The sequence below is a fragment of the Phaethon aethereus genome, assembly GCF_964289735.1.
Source record: "Phaethon aethereus genome assembly, chromosome: 3".
NCBI lineage: Eukaryota > Metazoa > Chordata > Aves > Phaethontiformes > Phaethontidae > Phaethon > Phaethon aethereus.
The window spans coordinates 116,190,070-116,212,554 of NC_138576.1; the positions used below are offsets into that span (position 1 = coordinate 116,190,070).

The 22,485-nt window shown below is 51.7% G+C and overlaps 1 protein-coding gene across 1 annotated transcript in view; it reads left to right on the forward strand.

Moving 5' to 3' along the window:
• Positions 1-22,485, forward strand: part of PTK7 (protein tyrosine kinase 7 (inactive)) — a gene marked incomplete at both ends in the record, with an annotated part of 39,496 nt that overhangs the window by 6,214 nt on the left and 10,797 nt on the right. The window contains 3 exon segments of the mRNA XM_081998620.1: positions 20,243-20,536; positions 21,096-21,198; positions 21,656-21,846. Of these exon segments, the coding sequence (XP_081854746.1) occupies positions 20,243-20,536; positions 21,096-21,198; positions 21,656-21,846 (588 nt within the window).

Genomic DNA, 22,485 nt, shown 5'->3' on the forward strand with positions numbered 1-22,485 from the left:
GGGAAAGGGAGCTGAAGGAACGACGATTTGACAATTGGTAACATGTTGGTTCTTGGGCATCAGCATGCATTTCAGCATGGCAGAGGTGCCACACTGGGTGGGCTGTTTCAATGTCCTGCTCCTTGCCTGGAGGGTGTTGGGAGGTGGCATCCAAGAGCTGCTTGTAAATGCCATTAGTATGTTGGAAAAACAGACGTTATATTGCACAGTGGCATTAAAGGGCTGTGCTGTGAACATATCGTTCCTTCTGTGCTGGCTTGCCTGGAAGAAGCAATCCAATTGCTGGGCATGGAAGGATTTGTTCTCTGAGAGACACCTGACGGAGCAGATAGGGATGCTGCAGGTTTTCAGGCTTTTCATGTGGCTGCTTGTAAGAGCAGAGGGCGTTCCCTGGGCTTTGTCGTGGTTGTGAGTCTCTGCTCGTGGTTCACATCTTGTTCCTGATGTCCTTGTGAACTTTCAGCAGTCCAGATAGGTTGTGCATCTCTTGTCTTTTAGGGAGGTTGTTCAGAGGGAGTGTGAATAAGGTAGGGAACCCTGGTGTCTTTTAGAAACTGTTTGTTCACTTTCTAATGCTAAAGCTGTTGAACCACAATATAAGAAAGCAACCACATGGCTTTTTGATTCTGGAGGATGTGGCCTGGGCATGGTCCAGGTACACTTGTACCTCCTCCATCCTACCCGACCCTGTTAGGATCTGCTGTGCTGGTTGTGTTGGTGAGCTGTCCACTCTCCATTTGTCTCTCCTCTTCCTCTCCTGTTGCTGGGGGATCTGATCCAGGGGCTGCTTTCCTGCATTGCTGTTGGGTGCTATGTGAGGGAGCAGTGTCCCATCACCTCTCAAGTCAGATGGTGCCAGCAAATCTACCTTGCACTGTCATGGGAACTATTGCCATTGATGTTTGGTTTAGATCAGACAGCTGGCGTCGCTAAAGAAAAAAGGACCAGGCTGAAGAGTTGTTGTGAGGAAGACCATCTCCTGTTTGACTCTTCCTTTGCCTTCTGAACATACCACTGTGCCCGCAGTGGGAAGGAAGAGAGGCTTGCAAGGCATGCTGTTACGTGGATGTAGGTTGGTTTGGGAACTAGACCAGAGTGCAACAGAAGTTTTCCAGGATCCTCAAGAGCGTCTGGTCTCAAGGAGTGGAGCACTGGAAGAGTAGTTGTCTGGTGTTTCTTCTGGATATTCTCCTCCATGGGAGATGGGCTGGTTGTAGTGAAGCTCCTACGGGATCTTGAGGTTGGAAGCACAGTCAGTGCATTAGGCAGCTGCAGCTCTCTGGGTCCAGGCTGTGTGTCTGGGTGCTGCTTGAATTCAGGTTGAATAGAGGCCTGTCCAAAGGTTTGTCCAGTGTTTCCTCTTGCCTCTGCCTACTTTGGCATGTTGCAGCATGGTGAGGATGAACCCATGCCACCCCATCAAGGCAGGGACTTCATTTTGGATCATTCCTTTGTTCTGGGGAAATACTTGGCAGCAAGCTCTGTTCTCCCGTGTTTACCTGTGTTGTCTTTTAATCTGTGCAGCCCCTGCCGAGTAGCTGTGGAAGATCTTCAAGCCAAACACAAGTGGTCTTTGTTTCAAAGCATCAATTTGTGTTGGCAGCCAGGTCTATAGTGCATGTGCTTTTCATTGACTGCAGCTCCAGCTCTGTTCCTCACTGTTGCCAGCTTTTTTTAAAATTTAATACAAAAATGTTTTTCCTGAACTTAAAAGGCTGAGCTATACAGTACTTCTAGTCTTAATTTAAGCCTTGCCTTTTTTGGGGAAGCAATCTCTGTGCACAGAACAGACTGCTTTCCTCTCTTCTGAGAGGTAACTAATATATGCTGTCTGATCAGCAAAGAGGAAGGCAAGGGGGACTTCAGAGTGGTTTGCAAGCTTCTGAAAGCCTGGTTTGTATGCCTGGGACGAGGAGTTTTGGTGTGCTGGCCCAGCTTGGGCCATTTCCAAGCCTGCTTCTCTTAGAGCACTTTGGGAAGATTGATGGGTACGTGCTTTTGTTGATACTCTTTGCAGACTGTTACTGCCTGTGGCTGCTGCTTTGATTTGGTCAGCTTTCAAAAATCCATCCTCAATTCTCTGATTTTGACCCTCTAAAGTTTTTCTACAAGATCTTTTCTTGAAAACGCATTTTAATCCTTAAAAATACTAGGTGACATCCAGCTGAGGCCCAGGTCACTACTTAAAACGTTCCTGTTGATAGTGAATAGATGGATGCTGAGGGGTCCAGGTGCCCCAGAGAGCAGAAATGAAAACTAGCCAGATCCAACCACAGGAGAATTCAGACTGGGACTTGCCAGGGTGGAACATTGCAGCAATGAGTACTTGTGAACTCCTTGTCCCCTTGCACAGAGGGGTGCACACAAATTCTGTATCTGGAGAGGAGGCATGGCTGTTTTTAACTGATGATTCCTCGTACGAGATGGAGCTTGCTGGTGGGATACCAATGGCCTATTTTCTCCTTGCCAAATTAAGCTCCAATTTGAGTGGAGCAGGCGGGAAGTTGTGCATTTGTGGGCCAGAGTGTGCACAGGGCCCCTGAGTGTGAATTGAATCCACCACTGTCAGATGGTCTGGGCCTGTGTGAGGTTGGGATGTCTTGGACTGGTGTTCATATTGTGCAGGATGATGAATGAGAACTGATATGAGCAGACTCCTGTCTGAAAAGTGGAGTGACTAATTTGATTTTGGATGCATAAACCCTACTGCTCTGAAAAGCGAGATGTTGCAGGCCGGGAGGAAGTGAGCGATGACACACACAGGGTTGCTGCCTGTGCTGGGAGCTGGTGTGGGAAAGGGCTGGGGTTTAAGTGAGTGATTATTAGAAGTCTACTTGTATTTAAGCCCATGGTTGACATACGTTCAGTTCCTAGATGACTACTTCTTGGAGGACGGGAGCGTCCATGAGCGCTTTGCAGTCAGACCTCAGTGCTAATGACAGGTATTTGTTTTCAGCGTAGTTCTAAGGTGACACGCTTTATAACTTCCTCTCCTGTGATGCCCTTGTGAGATGAGGTTTGTCCCAGCATCAGGATTTTATGCCTGGGTGCACCTTGGGCTGCCTGAAAAGCAGCCAAGATGGCACCCTACTGCCGTTGATACGGGCATGCTGGTGAGTTGGCTCCATCCTCTGTCACCCCAAGCCCGAGGGCTCTGTCCCCAGAGCCATGGCACAGGGAGGCCAAGCCCCATTCTGGCTGTAGAGGGAAGGCTTATGTGCCTCTGGGCAACTCTGTGCAGGGTTGTCCTTGCTGTTGAATATGATGCTGGCACAAGATAGGCACGGTATTCCTTAAGACCAGCTATAAACGTTCTTCTTATTATGGTTGCTTGTGGGCCTCTTTAGGAGCACAAAGGAAGTCTTTGATTCCAAAACATACAGTGAATCTCCAGATGGTTACAGGCAGGACAAGCTGTGGCTTGCAAGTGCCTTTATTGGTCTCTATGCTGTGTGCTTTGGTGTGTGTCCTGGCTCTGCTGGGGAGGCCCATCACTTGCATGGCATGGAGCTGCTCCATGGTGCCAGCTCTGTTGAAGCTGCTGGCAGTGCCTGTCTCAGTGGGAAGCTTTCATGGGAGGAAAGGTTATGGGTTTTGTCTTTCCCAGTAAAACCAGACAGTACTGTAGGGTGCCACATAGGGCAGTGCATCCAGCTCTCCCGAAGCATCCATGGGAGCACAGATGTTGTGTTGCTGAGAACGAGTCATTCAGTTGCCTCTGCAGCTGCCCTGGAGAGGAGCCAACACTGAAAGCTTCCTCCAGCAGTTGAATTGTACAAATCATCTCTGACCAAAGAAAACAGAGCTTCCTGTGAGTTACTTGGTGGTGTTCTTTGTTCCTGTCCCTCCATACTGTCTGTGAACTGCTGTGAACACTGGGAGCCTGGGAAACTCCTGAGAGCACCTGACAGGTGCTATAGGAGTGGCCAGTTCCTGGTCTGAGCCTCCTTCTGTAGCAGTGAGATGGCTGGGTATCAGATGATTGTCTTGAGATCACCCTTTCCTCCAGCCAGGTTTGAACAGATATTCATTCACCATATTCCAAGCAAAAGTTGAGTTACAAGTCACAAAGGCAACGTGTGATTTTTCTCTGCTGACTTAGCTCCTGATGGCTCTCCCAGCATGTTATGTGCGCTTGCAAGCCTTCAGGTGCATAAGCGGAGGAGCTGCTTGCTGTGGCCTCACCTGGCATAGCCGCATTGACCCTTCTGCCCAGGTCCTGCCTCTGTCTTGCTGCCTTGTTGCTTTGGCCCGGGTGCAGCGTTTCCGTTTCCAGTTGTGCCTCCTGTTTCCCCTCCTCCTGGTTCCTCTTCTGTATCCAGAGCCCCCATGGCATGCCACGCATCCCCTTCTTGGACTTCCCTGTTGCTTGGCTTCTCTCCAATGCCTGGCTGTGAGCACTGCTGTTTTGCCAGGTGTGGCTGTGGCTTCCTCATCCCATCTTGAGATTGCTCTTGTCTCCTTGAGGCAGCTCCCCAGTTTAGGACAGGTGGTGGGAAATCAGAGCAGAGCTGGGGCAGGGCTGCTGAGATGTTCAGGTGGTTCTTGGAAATCAGAGACTTTTTTGATAAGAATTGTTCCTCTCAGCTAAGGAAAAGTCTCAAAACCTTGTGGCCTGAAGCAGAAGCCATTAATCTGAATGGTTAACGTTTTGTCAAGGAAATAAGCACCCAGGAAACAAGAGTGTCATGTTGGGAATCCTTCAGTGTCACACTATGTTCCTGTGGCCTTGCTGGGATTTGGCCCTGACTCTCACTGGCTGGAGATGCTCTCCTGTGTGGCTCCTGTGTAGACAAAGATGTACCATGGGTTTGATGGAGCAATCCATTTTACCTTGGATTGCCAAGTGACCACAGTGAGCAGCCAGGCACCTGCAGATATTTCAGCACAACTTCTTACTCTCCGGGACCTGGTTGTTGGGTGTCTGTTGCCACTGTTTTTGTGCTTCCTTGGCATTTGTTTGCTTAGGATGTCCTGGTGCTTTTCTGACTGGTGGATTTATGACTGTCCAATAAGAATTATTTGTTCTCCACATAAATTGGGAATGAGCTGTCCAGGCACTATGGAGAAAAGCACTTGTTTTTCAAGGAGATTTGGCTACTATGAGTTTCTGTCTCTGCAAGTCAGTTATACCTGAGCTTTTCTTTATTTTGTCACTGGGGCTTTGCATTAGATCTATCTGTAGCAATTCTGCCTAGTTACCGATTTGTAGAAGTTCCAGAAAGTGCCCTGCTTGCATTTTCTTCCCACTCTATGACTTTTCTCCATTTTTAGCTGAAAGGTAATGCAGCAATGTCTCATAGAGAAGGTACCTTTTAATTAATATTGCATGAGCAGAGGAAATATTAGCTTCTCTATCTACTTTCCTATTTTTGTGGCTTTTAATATAGATTCATAAGTGGCTCTAATGAAAATAAACAAGGAACTGTTCCCTTCTGTGCCCTCTTTGCTTTAAGATGTGATACTGCAGGTCCAGCCTTCCTGATGATGTTTCAGGTGCTGGGCTGTAGCTGGACAGCAGTGCTGCCCTGCACAACCATAAACAGTGGTTGTGAAATGGGGCTGGTCTTCAGCTTCCCAGCAATGAACAGAGAAGGGAGCTGGATGAAATCTCCAGACCTGTAGGGCGTAATTGGAGACAGATATCGGGAGTTGTGGATGATGTTTTGTAGCCAGGAGGAAGGCAGTGCCACATAGACTGGAAATGGATGTGCAATGCACAGCGGGCAGTATTAACTAGTCTCCCTGAAACATTCATGAGTGACACAGAAATGATACGAACCCAGAGAGAAGGCCTGCGCAGCCAGTCCATCCTCTGCAAGCTTCGGATGCAGGCAGAGGTCAAAACACAACAGTGTAGAGCCCATATAAATAGGAGAGGCACCAATGCAGCTAGTGGAGTGTTGCCTATTTCGGGTGTCCCTCAATGCTTTTCGGCAGCTCTGCTTCTCTCTGGTACTGCTTGGATGCATGGGGCAATTTTTAGGTTGCAGCACCATGGTGGCTGCTGTCTGTTGTCGGGAGCACCTTTCCTGGGAGCTTCTTCCCTTCCTATGGGAGGGGAGCAAACAGGTCAAACCTGCAGTAAACCACGTGGTGAAGCAGGATGCTCCAGAGACTCGCTCACCTCAAGCTGGACCCATGGTGCAGCCTTGCTCTGTGGGGAGTAAAGCTGCAGGATTGCCCCCGACGTAGGGCTGTGAGTAGCATCCACCCAGCCCCTGTGCCATTCCCTTGTTCCTGGGAAAAGAGTGTCTGGATACATGCTTGTGGGTGGGCCATGCAGAGGCAGCTGCATGCAGGGGTGCACTACTGAATCCCTGCAGCAGTTGCCACGGCATGGGTGTCATTTTCAAGACTATGGCACTGGATGAACCATTTCTCCATGACCTATAAGCTGTCTGGAGAGCTTGTCCAGCTGGATCTTCCTGGCTTCGTGGCAATTCCATCTGTCTCCACAGGCAGATAACTAAGGGAAACTTAGCTGTAAATATACTGCCATGACCTGTTGAGAGATTTAAAATATTTATCCCAGAGCAGGGCTTGGGAGATAAATAAGCTCCCTGTCTGCTTCCTTGCACGCAAGGCTCAAGAGTGCAGCTGTCCCTTTGTTCCCAGCTCTCAGAGTCCTCCTTGGGACTGGGAGGGTTGCTTATGGGTGGGCTTGAAGTCCCTGTAGATAGCGTAAAAAATATAGCTGTTGCCAAAATGGAGAGAGGGATGCCAAGGGTATTTGCACTGGTGTAGATGTGAGTTCTTGTCTGAACTTTCTCTCCCCTTGTCAGCCCTGCCAGCTGCTGTCCCTGCTCTGTTGCTCGCAGGGTGTTGTGGAGCTCGCTGGTGAGCCATGTCTGGCTTGGGGTCTGCCAAGGTTGTAAACCTCCCACCCGATCCCCCCAGAAAGTAAGATCTGCAAGATGTCCTGACCAAGCACATCCAAGAGCCAGCACAGGTTTGAGTGGTACTGGGGAGGTTTTCCTACTACCAGTGGGTTTGGTGGCAGCATGCAAATCTGCTTCATTCTTCAACAATCCTGGAAGAGCAAGGAGGGCTTGCTGGCAGGAGTGTGCCCTGCCCAGCACAGCCTTGGCTCAGGTGCTGACCTGACAGCCTTGCTGCTTGGAGAGAAGCCAGCTCTGAGCAGCAGCCTTGTCTTCTCTGGCGGTGTGTTGATGAAGTGGCTGGCTTTGCTTGGAGGCCTCGTGTGCATGCCTCTCTTTGCACTGCTTCCCTTGCTCTGGCCTCCTCCCATCCAATCCCCCACCCTCCCCTTTTTGTCTCTGCAGTCCGAGTTTCCATTCTCTGGGCTGGCTGGGGCTCCTGTTTGCTGAAGGGAAGTGCCAGGCAGCTTTATGGAGCTTGTTGTGATTTCCCAGCGCCCCCCCCTCCCCCCCTATATCCTGGAATGGTGTTTCAGCTGGAATAGGAAGAACGTGAAGCCCTGGCTAGGGGTTCCCTTTGCACACACAGTGCTGTCGTGGAGGAATCCCTCTTTGCTGGGCTGGGGATGACAGGAGCAATGTCAGCCTTCGGCCCTCAGCCTGAGTGAAGGGGCATGAGGATACAGCAGTGAGCACTCATGCGATACCCGGAGGTGCTGGCCCCAGCTACCATGGGACGAGTTCTCAGCCACGTGGACCCGGTGGGTGAAACAATGCAGCCTCATTGCTGCAGGGTCTCACCTCCAGCCCTGTGGCAAGGAGCACTGAGCCCTGAGCCAGCTCTGTTGCAGCTCTTTGCTGCTGGCAGGACTTACCTGGCTGTTCCAATACCGCCTGTGCTCTCCTCCACCACCAGAGGGATTTTGCGTGGTAAAGACCTTTGCATTCTCACGTGCCCCTTGCTTTAATTGTGGTGGAAGCATCATCCTTCGAGGCCACTGCACAGGGAGCATGCGGCCCATCCTGGCTCCACTTGGAACCTGTCTGCCATGTTTCCTTTTGTGGGAGAAAACTGCAATACCTTTGCTGTGCCAGCCAGAGAGCTTGGCCTCCAGATCAGCTGCATCTCCAGCCTGCCATGCACTGCCAGTAGCACACGTCAGCTATAAATCAGTGTTTCTGAGGAAGCCAGGGAATTGCTCAAGGGCTCTGAGCAAGCCTGGGAGAGTTGGTTGGCAGGACCGATGGGTGCGGCAAGCCTGTCACTGGTGTTGAGTCACCCTTGAAGCATTTGTGTTTCTCACTGGGGCTTGGCAATGCAGCTGGCAATGCCTGCTTGGGAGCCTTTGGCAGATGCATCATTAAAGATGGTTTAATTGAGCCAGGAGGATTCCCAGCTCCTGCATTAGGTTTGTAGTCTTCCTGTCTCACTTGTTCCTCTGTCTCTGTTTATCTGCCACCAAGATATTTTCCTGGCCTTCCTGGGTGTCCCATGGCCACCACTGCCCGTGATGCTCAGCAAGCAGGCGTGGGCTCACCTGCCTGACCAAAACAAGCTTTCTTCTCCACAAGACAGAGGCAGAGTGGTGCAGACAGTTGACAGCGTGTACCTGTGCCCTGAGTGTTTGGGCAGGAGAAACTGTGGTCTGCCTGCTAGCTGTGCCCTATCCCCTTCCCAGCTGCACCACCATGGTACTGCACTCATAGCTTTAGCTGGTTGTCTGGGGTGGGGACTCAAGAGGTGTACCTGGACTTCTCTTAGGGGCCTGGGAGCACCTGGTTGCCTCAGTGGCCCAATAGAATGGCATACTTGCCCCGAGACCAGGCGTGCCCTCCCAGAGATGCCCATGCCTCCCTCTTGCAGCGGATGTCAGGAGCATAGGTGCAACCCTGTTACAGAGTATTGTTTGACCTGCTCCCGGGACAGATGAGGGCCTCCTGTGGGGCCAAGGCAAGTTCTGGTTCAGCAGCCCCAGCTGTTGCGGGGAGCCAAAGAGCTTGGCTGCCACTGAGACTTCCCTCGCTTGCTCCAGCTTTCCCCTGTTTGAGCAAGGTGCTGAGATGTCGGGAGATACTGTGGGGCAAAGGCATAGCTAACAGTTCAGTCCAGACACATCGTCCATACCCTAAAGACCACTAGTGAATCCCTCAGCCTTGGAGACAACCTGCACAGCGTGGTGGCTGTCCCACCAGCGAGGTATTGGTTGGCAGCAGCCCTGCTCCGCTTGGGAATGAAGAGGAACCTCCCATAATGTTCCCATCACTCTGTGGCTGCAGCACCCTTGTTGCTGTGCTTACTCATTGCCAGAGCAGCAGCTCATGCAGTGGGAAATGACCCAGACCTCATTCCCCACCACCACCCGGTCCCTGACTGCAGAGGTCATGTTGCTTTGGGGAGTCTCTTCTCTGATCCTCCTGCCTGGCTTTGAGCATACAGGAAAGCAGGGTTTCTGCTTGCTGCTGGTGCAAAGATGAAGGCAGGCAGCTATGGAGGATAGAGGCTGCAGAGCTCCTATGCAGACTTACAAAACTGAGCTTGGGATGGTTTTGGAGGAAGCAAGCCTAGGGGATGTGTGGCTGGGGAAGGGGCTGGGATTCACAGGGTCTGTGCTGGGGAAGCAGGATGGGCAGTGTGAGGAACAGGGGCAGGAAAGCCCCAAACTTGCTTGCACTGGGTGGGTGAGTGCGTTCAGTGCCAGGGTAGCCTGGCTATCCTTGCATGTAGCGGCAGCCATTGAGAGTCTGCAGCTGGGTACCTGGGCTCACTGTCCTTGTGCTGAGCCTTTTTCTCCTGTGGCACATGTGTGAGCAGTTCCTGCCTGCTTTGGGACTGGGGCACAGCAGGCATCTCCCTGCTGTGTGTGGCAGCAAGCTCTTCCCATGGCCAGCTGCTCCCCAGCGTGTTACTGCGAGCACTGCCTCAGCATTTGCTCCAGCAATTGATTTACAGTGTTCAAACCCCAGTGGCTTTGTTCTGGTTTCTTGCAATAATTGCTTAGAAATTGGGCTTAGCCATTCCCAAGTATGGGATCCTGGGCCTGGAAGGACAGGGAGAGCTGCTAACCACAGGGGAGAAAATCCCCCACAGCTTGCAGCCCCTCTGAACAGTTATGGGGAGGCTAATGGGAATTGTGCTAAGTGATTGCGGCTTTGCTTTTTTTTAATTCTAAAGCTTGGTTTGAAGGGCAGAGTTGGCTTCCTAAATGGTTGCTTGGAGCCTGTATTATAAAGCACTCCTCCATGCAGAAGGCAGTGGAGAGAGGTGCTGTGGGTCAGCAGGGGCAAGCTCAGGCTGTGATCCCATTGCAGAGCAATTGTCACTCACTGGTAGGCTGGCAGCTAAGGTGTTTCCAAACAAGGGCTTGCATCTGCCATATGTCATAGGGCTCCTGGTGGGGTCCATGGGGGTGGCCAGGGTCTGGGCAGATGTAATCTTGCATTGGCACACAGGGGTGCAGGTGAGGAAAGAGTGGACCAGCACTGTAGTTTCCATTTGGGACCCAAGCAAACCAGTCAAGTACTGTGGGATGAGCATATGCCCCCAGCTGTTTACAGGATGGGGATGCCTCTGTGCTTACTTTCATCCTGGGTTGCTTCTCCTCTGGATCAGTAAATCCCACCTGGAAGGTTGCATATCTGGGTGCTTTGCAATTGAAACTTTGCTCATGGATGCAAATGGCTGTGCTAAAGGCTGATTCGATGTGGCCCTCCATGGAACATAAGGAGAAGAACTAGACGCGTGGCAGTGTGATAACTGGCGTGAAGTGGTGATGTGCAGCCATCGCATCTCCTGCAAGTCCAGAGCAAACTGCCATGAAAGGGAGAGGCCTGGTGGTGGTCTGAGCAGACCCATGCTCTCACAGCAGGGCTGTTGGATCCAGGTGTGTGGTACAACTGTAGGGGCAAATAGATGGTGTTTTCCCAAGTACCTCATTGTCTTGACCCACCCCAGTACAACCATGCTGTGTTTACCCCAGACCTGGAGCTCCTAGGTGCTGGTGCAGTTCCTCCCCACTCATGAAGCCAAAGCCACTGTAGCTGAGCATTTCTTGGAAATGCAGTTTTGTACCGGTTGTGCTGGGGGCTCAAATAGGAATGATTTTCTTCCTGGGTGCCGAGCAAGTTTTTGTTATTACTTTAACTGGAATGGGAAACGATGTAGTTTTAAAAGATGCCCAAAGACCTTCCGGATGTTGGGCTTGATCAGACCAAGTCTGCTGTGTTCAGAGCTCCTTGCTTCCATCAAACCATTTCCATCTGGCCTGGTGGGAGAGTGGTTTATTGCAACTCTACCCATCTGAGAGGCTTTCTCAACTGGAACCTCTTGCACAGAGGAACATGCTGGCTGGAAATCATTTGGAGGTGCAAATCTCTCTGGGTGTTTGGCTTGGCTGCTGTTTCCACAGTATCTGCTAAGCAGTGGAATAGGCTGTGTGTGGAGCAGGCGTCCTCTGAGCAGCTCTTTATGTGGCTATAGGGACTGACCCATGAGGCAGGGGAGTTGCTTGTGTTATTAAGCATTCACAATTTTTCTTGCCTGCTTCTACAGCTTCAGCTGGTGCAAATGAGCCTGCTGGCTCTATGTTTGTGACCAGGAGGGGAGGAAAAGCTGAGCCATGTGTTGTTCCCAGTCCTGGCATGCCAAAAATCTGCTTTTATAGGAGCATGTTCATAATAAACTGTGCCAGGAAACACATGGCTTTCTTGAGCCATGAATGAGAGGTCTGTATGGGGCCCTGTGCTCACCGAGAGCCTTGTGAGGACAAAGAGCAGATGCTGGTGTGTGTTATTTGCTGTGTGGCAGCTTGCATCCTCTGAGCTGCAGCAGATGGGGAGCAGGAGGTAGGATCAAGGTACCAAGTGCTTGGTTGGTCCAGTGATGTCAGAGAGGGCAGGACGAGAGTCCAGGCGAGTGGTTTTACTGTGGGCTTGCTCTTTGCGGCTCCCCTGGCCTGGGGAGGCTTGCCTTGGTTCTCTTCAGACGTGGCTGTTTGCAGCGGAGGCTGGGTTGGAAGGTGCCTCGGTCCTGCAGGCAAGCAACAAAGTGCGGCTGACAGCTTGGAATGATGATTGTGGATGGGGAAGAGAGAGAAAAGGGGAAATGTGTGAAGTCCGTTGGAGCACAGATGTCATAGGGACATGCGTAGCTGCAGTGGGGAGGAAAGGCTGTTAGGTGAGGGTTGCAGTCCTGAGCATTAACAGCGCTTCAGTGTCTGGAACATTGCTTCATTGCTTCCTTGTAGGAACTGCTGCCAAACCTGCATGGGCTAAGCTGCTGGTGAGGAATGCACACACAGCACATGAGGAGTTAAACCTGCCTGCAGTGACTGGACCTTTGTTCTCACAGGGGTCTCGGTGCTTCCCCTGGACCAGCAAGCTTGGGATGCTGCAGCCCAGTGATTTGATTGCCCAGCCTTCACAAGTAAGCCGGGGCTTGAACCCAGAGTCTGCTGCTCTTTGATCCAAGAATGGCTAAAAGCAAATACCCAGCATTGGAGCCATTCCCGAGGATTTAGCAACAGAAGGAATTGCTGCCTGTAGACAATGATGTTTAATGAATTGCTCCTAAAGGCAAGCCCTGTTTGATAATGCTTTCTGGGAATGTGTTATTGAAACCTGTGAGAGTCCAGAAGCCCAAACACTAACATGATCCTTGTTGTGCCTTTTGTGGCCTTGGGAAGGAGCACAAGGTCATGGTCTTTTCTGAAAACATGCCTGTGGTTGCCTTTGACACCAGACTTCTGCTGTGGCCCAATGTCTTTCCCAGAGAACATAGCGATAAATCAGTCCCATGTTTGGGGCTGTCTCTATCCATCCAATAGTGAGGTCCTTTGGGACATGGGACCTGAGCGTGAGCTTCTCGGTCCCTTCTGCTGAGTTTTGATGCTCTTTTCCTTCAAGAACTGCTTTGCTTGCCACCTTCCTCTCTCCCAGCTGTATCTTCAACCTCCTTTCTGCAGGAAAGTATGCTGTGTGGTTGCTGCAAGGCACCCAGGGCCTTCCCCAGGTCACCTGCTGTGCTTCTTGCCCCTTGGGTGTTGCAAAGGGCCCTGCAGGTTTGGGGAGCCAGAGAGAGCAGGCTCCCTGCCTGTGTGCTGCAGCAGTGCCTTCCTAGGGAACATGGCATTTTTGCTAACTATTAAAGAAAATGGACAGGGAACATATGTTTAGCAGTGTGTTACCAAGCTCTCTGTCTAGTTAGGTGCTGAGCTCGTGGTGTAAATAATCCAGCTCCCACCTCAGGGCTGAGACTTGCAAGCAAGTTGTGCATCCCCAGAGAACACTTGGCTCCACAGTGGAGCTGGAACAGCTGTGAGCTCTCCTGCTCTGGCATGGGAGCATTTGAGGTCTTAGCAGCTTGGAGAGGCTAGAACAGATGCTGACCAGCCATGTCCTCTGCCAGAAGAACTTTTGGGGGGAGCTGGCTGTGTCAGTTTTTGCAGCTAGCTCCTTCTGTTGCATCCTGCTACCTGTGGGTCTTCATTTTGTCTGTTTCCTGTAAGCCAGCTGTCCTTCTCCACAGCTGGGGCAGGTCCAAGGCCTCATGCTGGCAAGGGAGAAGAGGAGGTGGATGCTTCCCCTTTGGGGAGAAAGGATGCAGTTTGGGTGCTCTGGGCTTTGCTGCCTTGGGCACTGCAGATGAGTTGCAGTTCTAATCAGCTGTTCCAGATGCAGAGCGTTAAAGGAGCTGGCTTACACATCTGGCTGAGCTGAGCTGGGGTGAACTTTGCTGAAGTGCCCCTGGAAGCAAGTCTGTAGAATAACACTACTGGCTGGAGAGTGGGGCTGGGCTGTAAGCTGCAGCTTGTAATCTGTAGAAGCCCCACAGTGCTGGGCTTGCTTTCAAAACCAGGAAACCTTAAACTTGCACAAAGCCCTCTCCCAAATCCCATTCCTGTACTTTTCATTCCTTGTTTGGCTGCAGCTTTGGGATTACTCATATCCTTGCATCAGCTGTGGTGTCTCAAGAGGTTGGTAACCTAGGCCTTTTGAGCACAAAGTGAAATGGATCCTTTCCTTTTCCCTTTCTGTCCTCTGTCCAGGGCTCTTTTAGCTCAGTGAGGAGGTGCCCAAGAGCTGGGCACTGGGCATGTTTGCGGGTGGGTGGCTTGGGGTTGAGGGGGGCGTGGGATATCCCATGGGGCTGGGGACGTGGAACACTTCAGTGTGCTTCCGGCTCTGCTGGCACCCCAGCCGTGGCAAATGCCTGCCAAGGCTAGTCATCACATTCGGAGATCTGTGCCAGCTTTCTTTCCTCCACGATTGCTGCTCGGTGCAAGTGCCCTGGGCAGGCAGGGGTCTGCCCTGCTGCGGCACACACCACTGCCAGCTGACTTGCCTGTTACTTCCCCAGCATGGCTGTAGGTGAGCGAGATGGCTGTGGATACCACAGGAATCAGGGGCTGTGCAGCAGCTGAAGGCCTTGTGGTTGAGGCTGCATTCCCAAGTGATGTCGTTAGGCAAGGAGACAATGATTTTTGGATTGCTTCAAGATGTAGGCGACTCTGCCTGTCAGGCGGGGCAGGAGATGTGCTGCTCGGTCTCCTCGGCTTGCACAGTTGCTTGGCAGTACCCAGATGGGGTTGGGCTGCTGGAGTGTCCCCAGGCAAGCGCTTGTGTGGGACTGGCCCTGACATGTTGAAAGACGGATGGAAAACTCGGCTCAGGTCGAAGCCTGGCTTATAATTTGCCCCATGCCCTTGTAGCCTGAAAGATGAGCATGAAGGTTTGGGCTTGCTGCCATGGTAGGGACTCACCAGGCAGCATCTGCAGTGCTCTCGGGCATCTTGGTATGGTGCAGAGGTGCTCTGGGTGCTTTTACTGCCAGGCCTGGCCCTGCCAGGACCACAGACACTGTTGTCGGCTGCAGCCCTAAATATAGCCTTAGAAATGTCTGATTCTCCCAGGCAAGTCCTGCCACCCCACACACTCTGGTTGAGTCTCCATGATTACAAAGCCCAGCACCCCATGAGGATCTGCAGTCCATGAGGTTCATTGCCTGTTGCCCAGCTGTCTCCATGGCACAGCATAGGAGGACAGTGTCCAGCCTCAGAGGTGAGCACTGAGATGCGGCTGGGCAGTTTGCTACCACCTCCTTCTCCAAGAGCCCTACAATGTCTCTGTGCCCAGGATGTACCAAACCTGGTGCTACCCAGGTGGGAAGAGAGATGTGGGATCCCTCAAAACTTCAGCCTCAATTTCCCAGTGCTAGCCCTCAGCTCTGCCATGGCTCCCTCAGTTCCTTTTTACTCTTTTGGTGCATTTTCTTACAGCTCTGGCTGATGAAAATAGCATCAGTGATGTCTCTCACTTCTCTAGCTCTGGAGAACAGCCCCAAACCAAAGTCATTCCCAGGCTATGCTGCAGTCTGCTGCCAAATTGCTGCAGTAATGCTGTGGCAGCACTCACGGCGTTTGGCTACCATGGGGCTGGGTCTCCTCTGCCAGAGGTGTGGAGAGCCCTTTGCTCCCTGGCAACCTCACAGGATTGAAAACTCGCTCTGCAGAGCTTTAGGCAGCAGTGACTAACTTCATAGGGTTGCTTACAAAGTCTGTCCTGGATGTGGCTTTGCTGGTTTTATTTGTCACCCTGAAATGCTCTGTACATGCTCAGCCCACTGTGGCCTTTGGAGGAGGCTGCAACAGCCAAGTTCAAAAAGTGAATTGAGATACATTTGGTAGGAATTCAGGCTGGCAATGCAGGTGTTAGTGTGTTTTTCCTGGGAAGCTGCTATTTGCCTCCTTAAATAAAAGAAACTAATTTTGAGCAGGGGGATGCATCTGCGTGAAGGATGCTGTGTTCAGGTCTCTGCCATATGTATGCTCTCAAGAGTCGAGATGTGATCTAAGCCTCCTCTTCTCTCTGTCCTTGTGTGTCCTGCTGGTGCCTGTTGCCTCCCTGCAGATGATTTGCTCTGTGGCGTGTGGGAATGATGCCCTGGGGATCTGTAGGTACCTGGTGTGACTTCCCTGCACAAATCGCTTAACCTTCATCTATTACCTTAACAGGAGGATTTTGCATTGCAATTAAGTATCCTTTGGGGAAAACACCACTCTGTGTTTCCAAGTGTGCTGCATTTCAAATGTGTTTATCTAATCTGGCTGAAGCTCTCCTGAAAAGTTTTCTGCAGCCACAGTTGAAATGGTTTTAGGCCAGAACATGTCTTGAGGGTTTCTTTTTCTCTCAGCCAGGGGTGGCTTGTGTCACATACATATGCAGAGAGTGAGTCTTTGCCAGCGCACACATTTGGGATTGCTGCTTGGCTTTGTGGGACTGTGGCTGGCCCAGCTGTGTTACTAGGGGAGAGCTCTGCACTGGCCTGGGCTTGCTAAGCTGACTTCGAACAAATTTGATGTTGCTGGGTATTTTTGGGGGTGGCTCTTGCTAAGGGAGGAGAAAGAGTCATCTTGCTTCTTTCAGCAGCTCCTAGCAATGTGGCCCAGCTCATGAAACCACAGCAGAAACATGCTGTTGTGAAGGTGCCCAGTCAGACTGAGCACAGGTCACCTGTGCTCTCCACCAGGTGCTGCAAGAGCTCTCATCTGCCTGCTCAGGCAGTTCTGGCAGCCTCTGATGGCGAAGCCATGCCTGACTCTGCGTCTGCCATACCGTGGTGCTGGGAGGTGGAACAAGCAGAGGCATTTTGTTCTTGCTTCAGTACAGATGGTGATGTCTGTTGGCTTTATACACGTTTTACCCAAACTCTGGTACAATGGCATCCCACACAGATAGCCCTCTGCTTGGACAGCTTTCCTGAGCCTCTGTCCCAAAATCCCAGATGAGGTGGAGGGGATGGAGGAGATGTGTGAACCCTGCTGACTGCAGCCTTTTCCTGGACCAGAGCTGTACAACTTTTATGGGCAAGTGCAGCACTTCCCATCTCTGAACATTGGGCCCTAGTGCTCCAAATTTAGAGTACTGTGAAAAACTGTGTCCAGCTCCTGACTTCCGATGTCTTCCACCTCAAGACATCTGGACCACATCTAGCTGCTACCAGTCTTTCCTTGCAGCCCGAATCTGATACATGGTTAGAACAGTGGTTTCCAGCACATGCAGCCTGTCCATCCATGGCACCTTGGATGCTATTGTCAAAACAAAATACAAGTTTATGGCTCTTACTGCATGAGACATTCGTCATGAGACATTCATCTCATGCTCATGAGACATTCGTGACAGGGATCTTGCTTGAGCTGAGATGGTTGTGTCCATTTCCCCAGGATGGAAGACAAGGACATAAATAGTTTCTCCTGTTCCACTGGGGAACTGGATCCTAGTGTTTCCTGACACCTTGTAAAATCCCTGCTTCCCATGTGGAGCTTGTGCCAAGCCTTCAATGTGTCCCCTGGACACGGGGGATACTGAGGCAGCAGGGTGCATGTGATGAGGCTGCTGAAGCTCTCAGCTGACCAGCGCAGAGTGAAACACAGTTGTGCTGGCAGTGATGGGGCGAAAGCAGTTCTGCTGCTGTTTAGTGTTATACTGCTAATGCTGACAATTTAATGCTAGAAGCACACCTCATTTAAAGTGTAATGTCTTAATACCTTAATGGCTTACACCTTCAGAGGGACATGCCTCATCACTACCTCCAGCACTAGCATGGCTACTAGACTGTGAAAGGTCCCGGAATACTGAGACCCCAAGAGGAGAACTGATCCATCTCCTTTGTGGGCTTTTCTAATGCATGTTGCTTCCTTGCACATGTTTTGTACCATACAGGTATGGTTTGATGGACATGTGGCTTGGTGCCCTGAAGCATATCTGTGGAAAATGACAGACCCAGCTCCTGTAGTTTCAAACCTGAGTGGATTTGACTGTCCTGTTCTACTTTGCTCCTGTCTGTCCGGGCAGCCTGTTTTGGCATGAGCTGAGCTCCTGATACTTTTGGGCTGTTTTGCTATTGAGTGTATGGCTGTGTTTGCATGAGGTCGGGTGGTTGCTACCCCGCTGAGTGTTCTTGGTGGGATAGATCCGATGTGTGGGGAACTAGATGTGCGTACCTATGTAAGAACACGTGTTCCCACACATTGTGTCGCCTTGGGGCATGTGTTCATGTTGTGGTGTTCATGAGACAACTGTTAGTGACTGATGGATAGTTCCTACGTTCTGGGGAGGTGCACAGTGGCTGATGATGGAAACTTCACTGGACTTGCTAACCCTTGGAGCACATCATGCTCATGGAGTTTAGCTTAATACAAGACTCAGGAGATAGGACTTCGGGCACTGTCTGCAGCTCTGTCATTCAGGCCACAGGTTTGTGGCTACTCCTGGTGGCCTTAAATGCCGTGAGTGCAGTTGACAAGTGCTGTCCACTCAGGAGCTGTGGGATTTAACCTGGCTGGGGACAGTCCTCTGAAGGATGTTGCCTGCATACCAAGGTCAGTGGGACAATTGGGTGCTGAAGGTAGAAAGCCAGGCTGCAACAAGGTCCACATCCTAGACCCTGCAGTATGTTGTGCACTGCTGTTCCTGTGACCTCCCAATTCCTTGCTGCCCCCTTCCCAGTGGCTTCTTTGGGGTGACTGAAAATGAGAATTGAATCCACAGTCCCATCTTGCAAAAACTGCAGGCAGGAAAGACCTTTGGACTACTGTCTCCTCTGCTCTGGTGTCTTTGGGAACAGGCTTCTGTGGTTTTCACAATGAGAGAACTTTCTTGCTCTCTCTGTCCAGACTATGGGGAAAGGGTGTTAGCAGACACAGGCCGAGGTGCCCCAGCTCCTGTTTGACATGTGCTTGGAGCTGGGAGACTGGTGCTTCATCCTGGGGAGCAACAGTGCTGGATGAGTGCCTGTGTCTTTGCCTCACTGTCACTGTGAGCGGGAGAGCTCAGGCTAGCCATGCTGGAAATGTGTGGCTGGCACTGGGGTGCCCATCAGTGGCTGCAGGTGGGAGAGGCTTTGCTTGGTGCTTCCACTACACAGCAGGCTCCAAAGGCTTTCCAGCATGGAAACGGGTCTTGAGGCATTCTGGAATGTGGTAATCTAGATGCCCCCTTCAGAATAAGATCCCTTAGCTCTGGGTGACTGAGATGTCCTGTCAAATTGTGTCCCTTTACCAGGCTTTTATACAAACACCAGGCAGGAGGATGTGGCTGAGCCTCCAAAGAGAAACTTCAGCTGGGCTTGGATCCTGTTCATGTAACTCATCCAGGTAACCACGTTTTGAAGCAGTTTTCCTTGCAGTGGTGGGAATACAGCATTTTGACCACTTTCTTGTTCACCTTCATGAGAGATTACTTCTAAGGTGCTCTGCCTGGCTTGGCCTCTTCCCCTTCAGAGCATGGTGCTGTGAACAGAGTCCAACAGCAATCAGCGTGTACTGAATTGCCCTTTGTGTGCTTTCCCTTTTGCGTCCAGCTGGAAACCGGAGCAGAGCGCCTGCATGGCTGGCTGCGGCCAGGCAGAAGCTAGATTTAGGAATATGCTAGCATAGTCCCTCACAGCCATGTCAGGGAATGCCTAGGGAAGCGCTTGCTGCTCTGTCCCTGGGACCCTCAGCTCTTGGGTGGGGGTTAGTGTCTGGAGGAGGATTCTTTGGCTTTTCCACTACTGCAGAGAGATGCTTGCAGCCCTCCAGAGCCACCTCACAGCCGCTATCGGACCCTGGGGTCAAACGTTGCAATGTCTTGTTTTGCTCCTACTTGCAAGTGGGCTGAGTCCCCAACACAAGGTTGGGGTGTCACTGCTGCAATCTATTGTGCTGTGCTCCAGCAGCTGCTGTGTTTATTCCCGTGGGCAATCCTTGTTTCAGTCAATTTTTTTCTTCTGGGTAATTTCTTGGGATGTGGAGGTGAGATGGAGACATGTTCCTAAGGATAGAAGCTTTGAGGAAAGCCTAGAAACAGTCTATGGGTGTTTCTAACCTGGGGCAATCTTGATGCATGGCTGGGAGTTAGGACACGTCCCAAAAAACAAGACAAGAGAAGCTCAAAGAAACATCTGAACTACCCAGGAAGCTGCTTGCTCTCCAATGTTTTGGTGACTAACTTCCCTGCTCATATAATGCGAGATGTCTCTCTGTTCAGGCTGGCAGTGCAGCACTCAGTAGTGGGTCACGGGAGCTTCCTCCTAATTCCCCTGGCCCCAGGGAACAGAGGGCTCTCCTCGGCTTGTAGCAAGCTCAGGCATCCCTGTCCCAGTGACTGCTGGAGAAAATCCTTAAAGCGGCATTGCTGGAATCTGAATATAGATCTGTCTTAACTCCCTCATTGGTAATTGTTTTTGGCAGAGGTGCTTTGGGGTATGTTTCTCTTAACACAGCAGTTTCGGCTGTCTGGAGACCCTGGAGAACAAGCACATGCTTACCTACTCCGTTCTCCTCATCCCCATGCTCTAAACATGCCTTCCTTTTTCTGTCTTGCAGCTGTGGGGACTCGGGCAATGATCCTTTTCACCAAGGAGCCATACTCCCAGGATGCCCTGCACGGCCGCAGTGCCATTCTCCGCTGTGAGGTGGAAGAGCCAGCAAATGTGGAGTTTGAATGGCTGCAGAATGGGGTTCCCGTTCAGGACACAGAGCAGCGCTTCAAGGAAGGGAGCAACCTCCAGTTTGTTGCTGTCGATCGCCACCGGGATGCCGGGGACTTCCAGTGTGTAGCGAGGAACTTGTTCACTGGGGAGGAGGCCTGTACAGCCAATGCATCTTTCAATATCAAGTGTGAGTTTGTGGTGAGGGCAGCCAGGCATATATTGCAGCCTGGTGCTGCCCACCGTGGACAGGGCAAAGCACTCTCTTGGGAGGGCCTGAGACTGGAAACAGCTTTGCCAGGCTGCCTGCTAAATGTGTGTGTGGGTGGTGGTGGTCAGACAGGGACTGGACACTATGAACTATGCAAGTAGGATTCCTCTTCAGCTACCATATCCTTCATGCCCTCTAGGCCACTTTAATCTTCCTATGTCCCCAGAGCTCTCAGAGATGCTTTCTCCTGCCGCCTTCCCCATTTATATATATGAAACAGGGATGTTACTGCACCAAATGTTTCCTCAGCACTGCAGATCCTTTCTGAGCCCCTCTTATCCCTGAGGGAACAGCTACACAGGGCAAAGTGGGACATTTGCAGGGTGGGTGTCCTTTTACTCCACGCTTGCTTGAGGGCTTATGTGTCTTTAAGCATGCTTGTGCCTTTGCTGCCTGGTCTGGTTATTACTGCATCAGCATCCACCTGGGCTCTGTAGGTTTGGAGAGCCAGCTGAGTTGATATTCTTTGATCCCACAGGGATTGAGACAGGCACTGTGGTGCTGAAGCAGCCGGACAGTGTAGCTGACATCCAGCCCTCATCCACAGTGGTGCTGCGGTGTCACATCGATGGCCACCCACGGTAAGGATTGCTTCCTGAGGAGTGGACCCTGCCGAGGGTCCCCCTGCACCTTCACTGCGTGCTCTTCTCCTCTCTCTGTCTCTCTCTCTCCTCTCTCCTGCGAGGATTCAGTAGAGTCTAGGGGATGCGAAAGGCAGGATTGAGCCTCTGGCTGAGCACCGGGGAAGAAGGCAAATGGCTTCTTCAGAGCCGCGTAGCGAGGAGCACAGTAAGGACGGGCTGTCACAGTCCAGTCGCTGAGCTGCTTGACGTGCTGCAGTCACTCTGCGTTGCTTTCCAGTCATGTCCTGTCCACTTGGCTGCATGTCTCATGGCTTCCTGTCTGTGTTGGGGCCAGCAGTGGGGATGGAGAGCCAGGGAAATGGGCCATCTCTGGGCTGTCTCCTCCACACATGTGCTCTTTGGGGAGCCCTGCCAGTGCCCTGCGCCTGGTCACCCTCTCACCCCTGTCTTGCAGCCCGATGTGGCAGTGGTTTCGAGATGGTATCCCCCTCCCTGACGGCCGCAGCACCTATTCTGTCAGCAACAAGGAGCGAACGCTGACCCTGCAGAGCGCCAGCCCTGACGACAATGGTCTCTACTACTGCTGTGCTCGCAGTGCTGTTGGCTTCGTCTGCAGCCAGAACAACTTCACGCTGAATATCATCGGTGAGTTGTGTCCCGGCTGTTCAGGGCTGGGGGCTCGGCTGTTCTACTGCTCTCCTAACAGCCTCCCCTCTGCTGCAGGGCAGTGTCAGGTTGGTGTGACTTTCTCTGTACAAAGCCTCTGACCAGAGACAGGCCTGACACACCTGGCTGGTTTGAATCCTACCCTGTCTGTAGGTATTAATTTGCCCCTGCATCCTTCTGGAGCAGGTCTATGCTGTCATCTCTGCTACTGGAGCACCAGGGTCTGCCTTCCTTCAACAAGGTTTGGACCCTGGAGGCTGTAGGTACTGCTGGTTTTGCTAATACCAGTGACACTGTGGTGCCGTATGGGTGAGATGCCCCGTTGGCCTTTGAAGGCAAGGCCCAGAGAGGGCAGGAGATGTTGACCCTAGAGAGGTGTTTGGAATTGGACAAGGGAATTTGCAATCCAGTGACAGGTTTGATCTGTTTGCTAGGAGCCAAGGGTGCTCGGGGCCTTGCTGGAAGCAGAAGGGGCTTTCCCCTGAGCAGCTACTGCATGCAATCCTGGGTTGTGGCTGCATAACTATAGCCATGCTGCCGTGTCTGCCTCTTTTGGGCTCGCATGCCCACAGCTCTTTTTTGAGTCTCCTCCTGAGCACTGATGAAGGGACACCACAG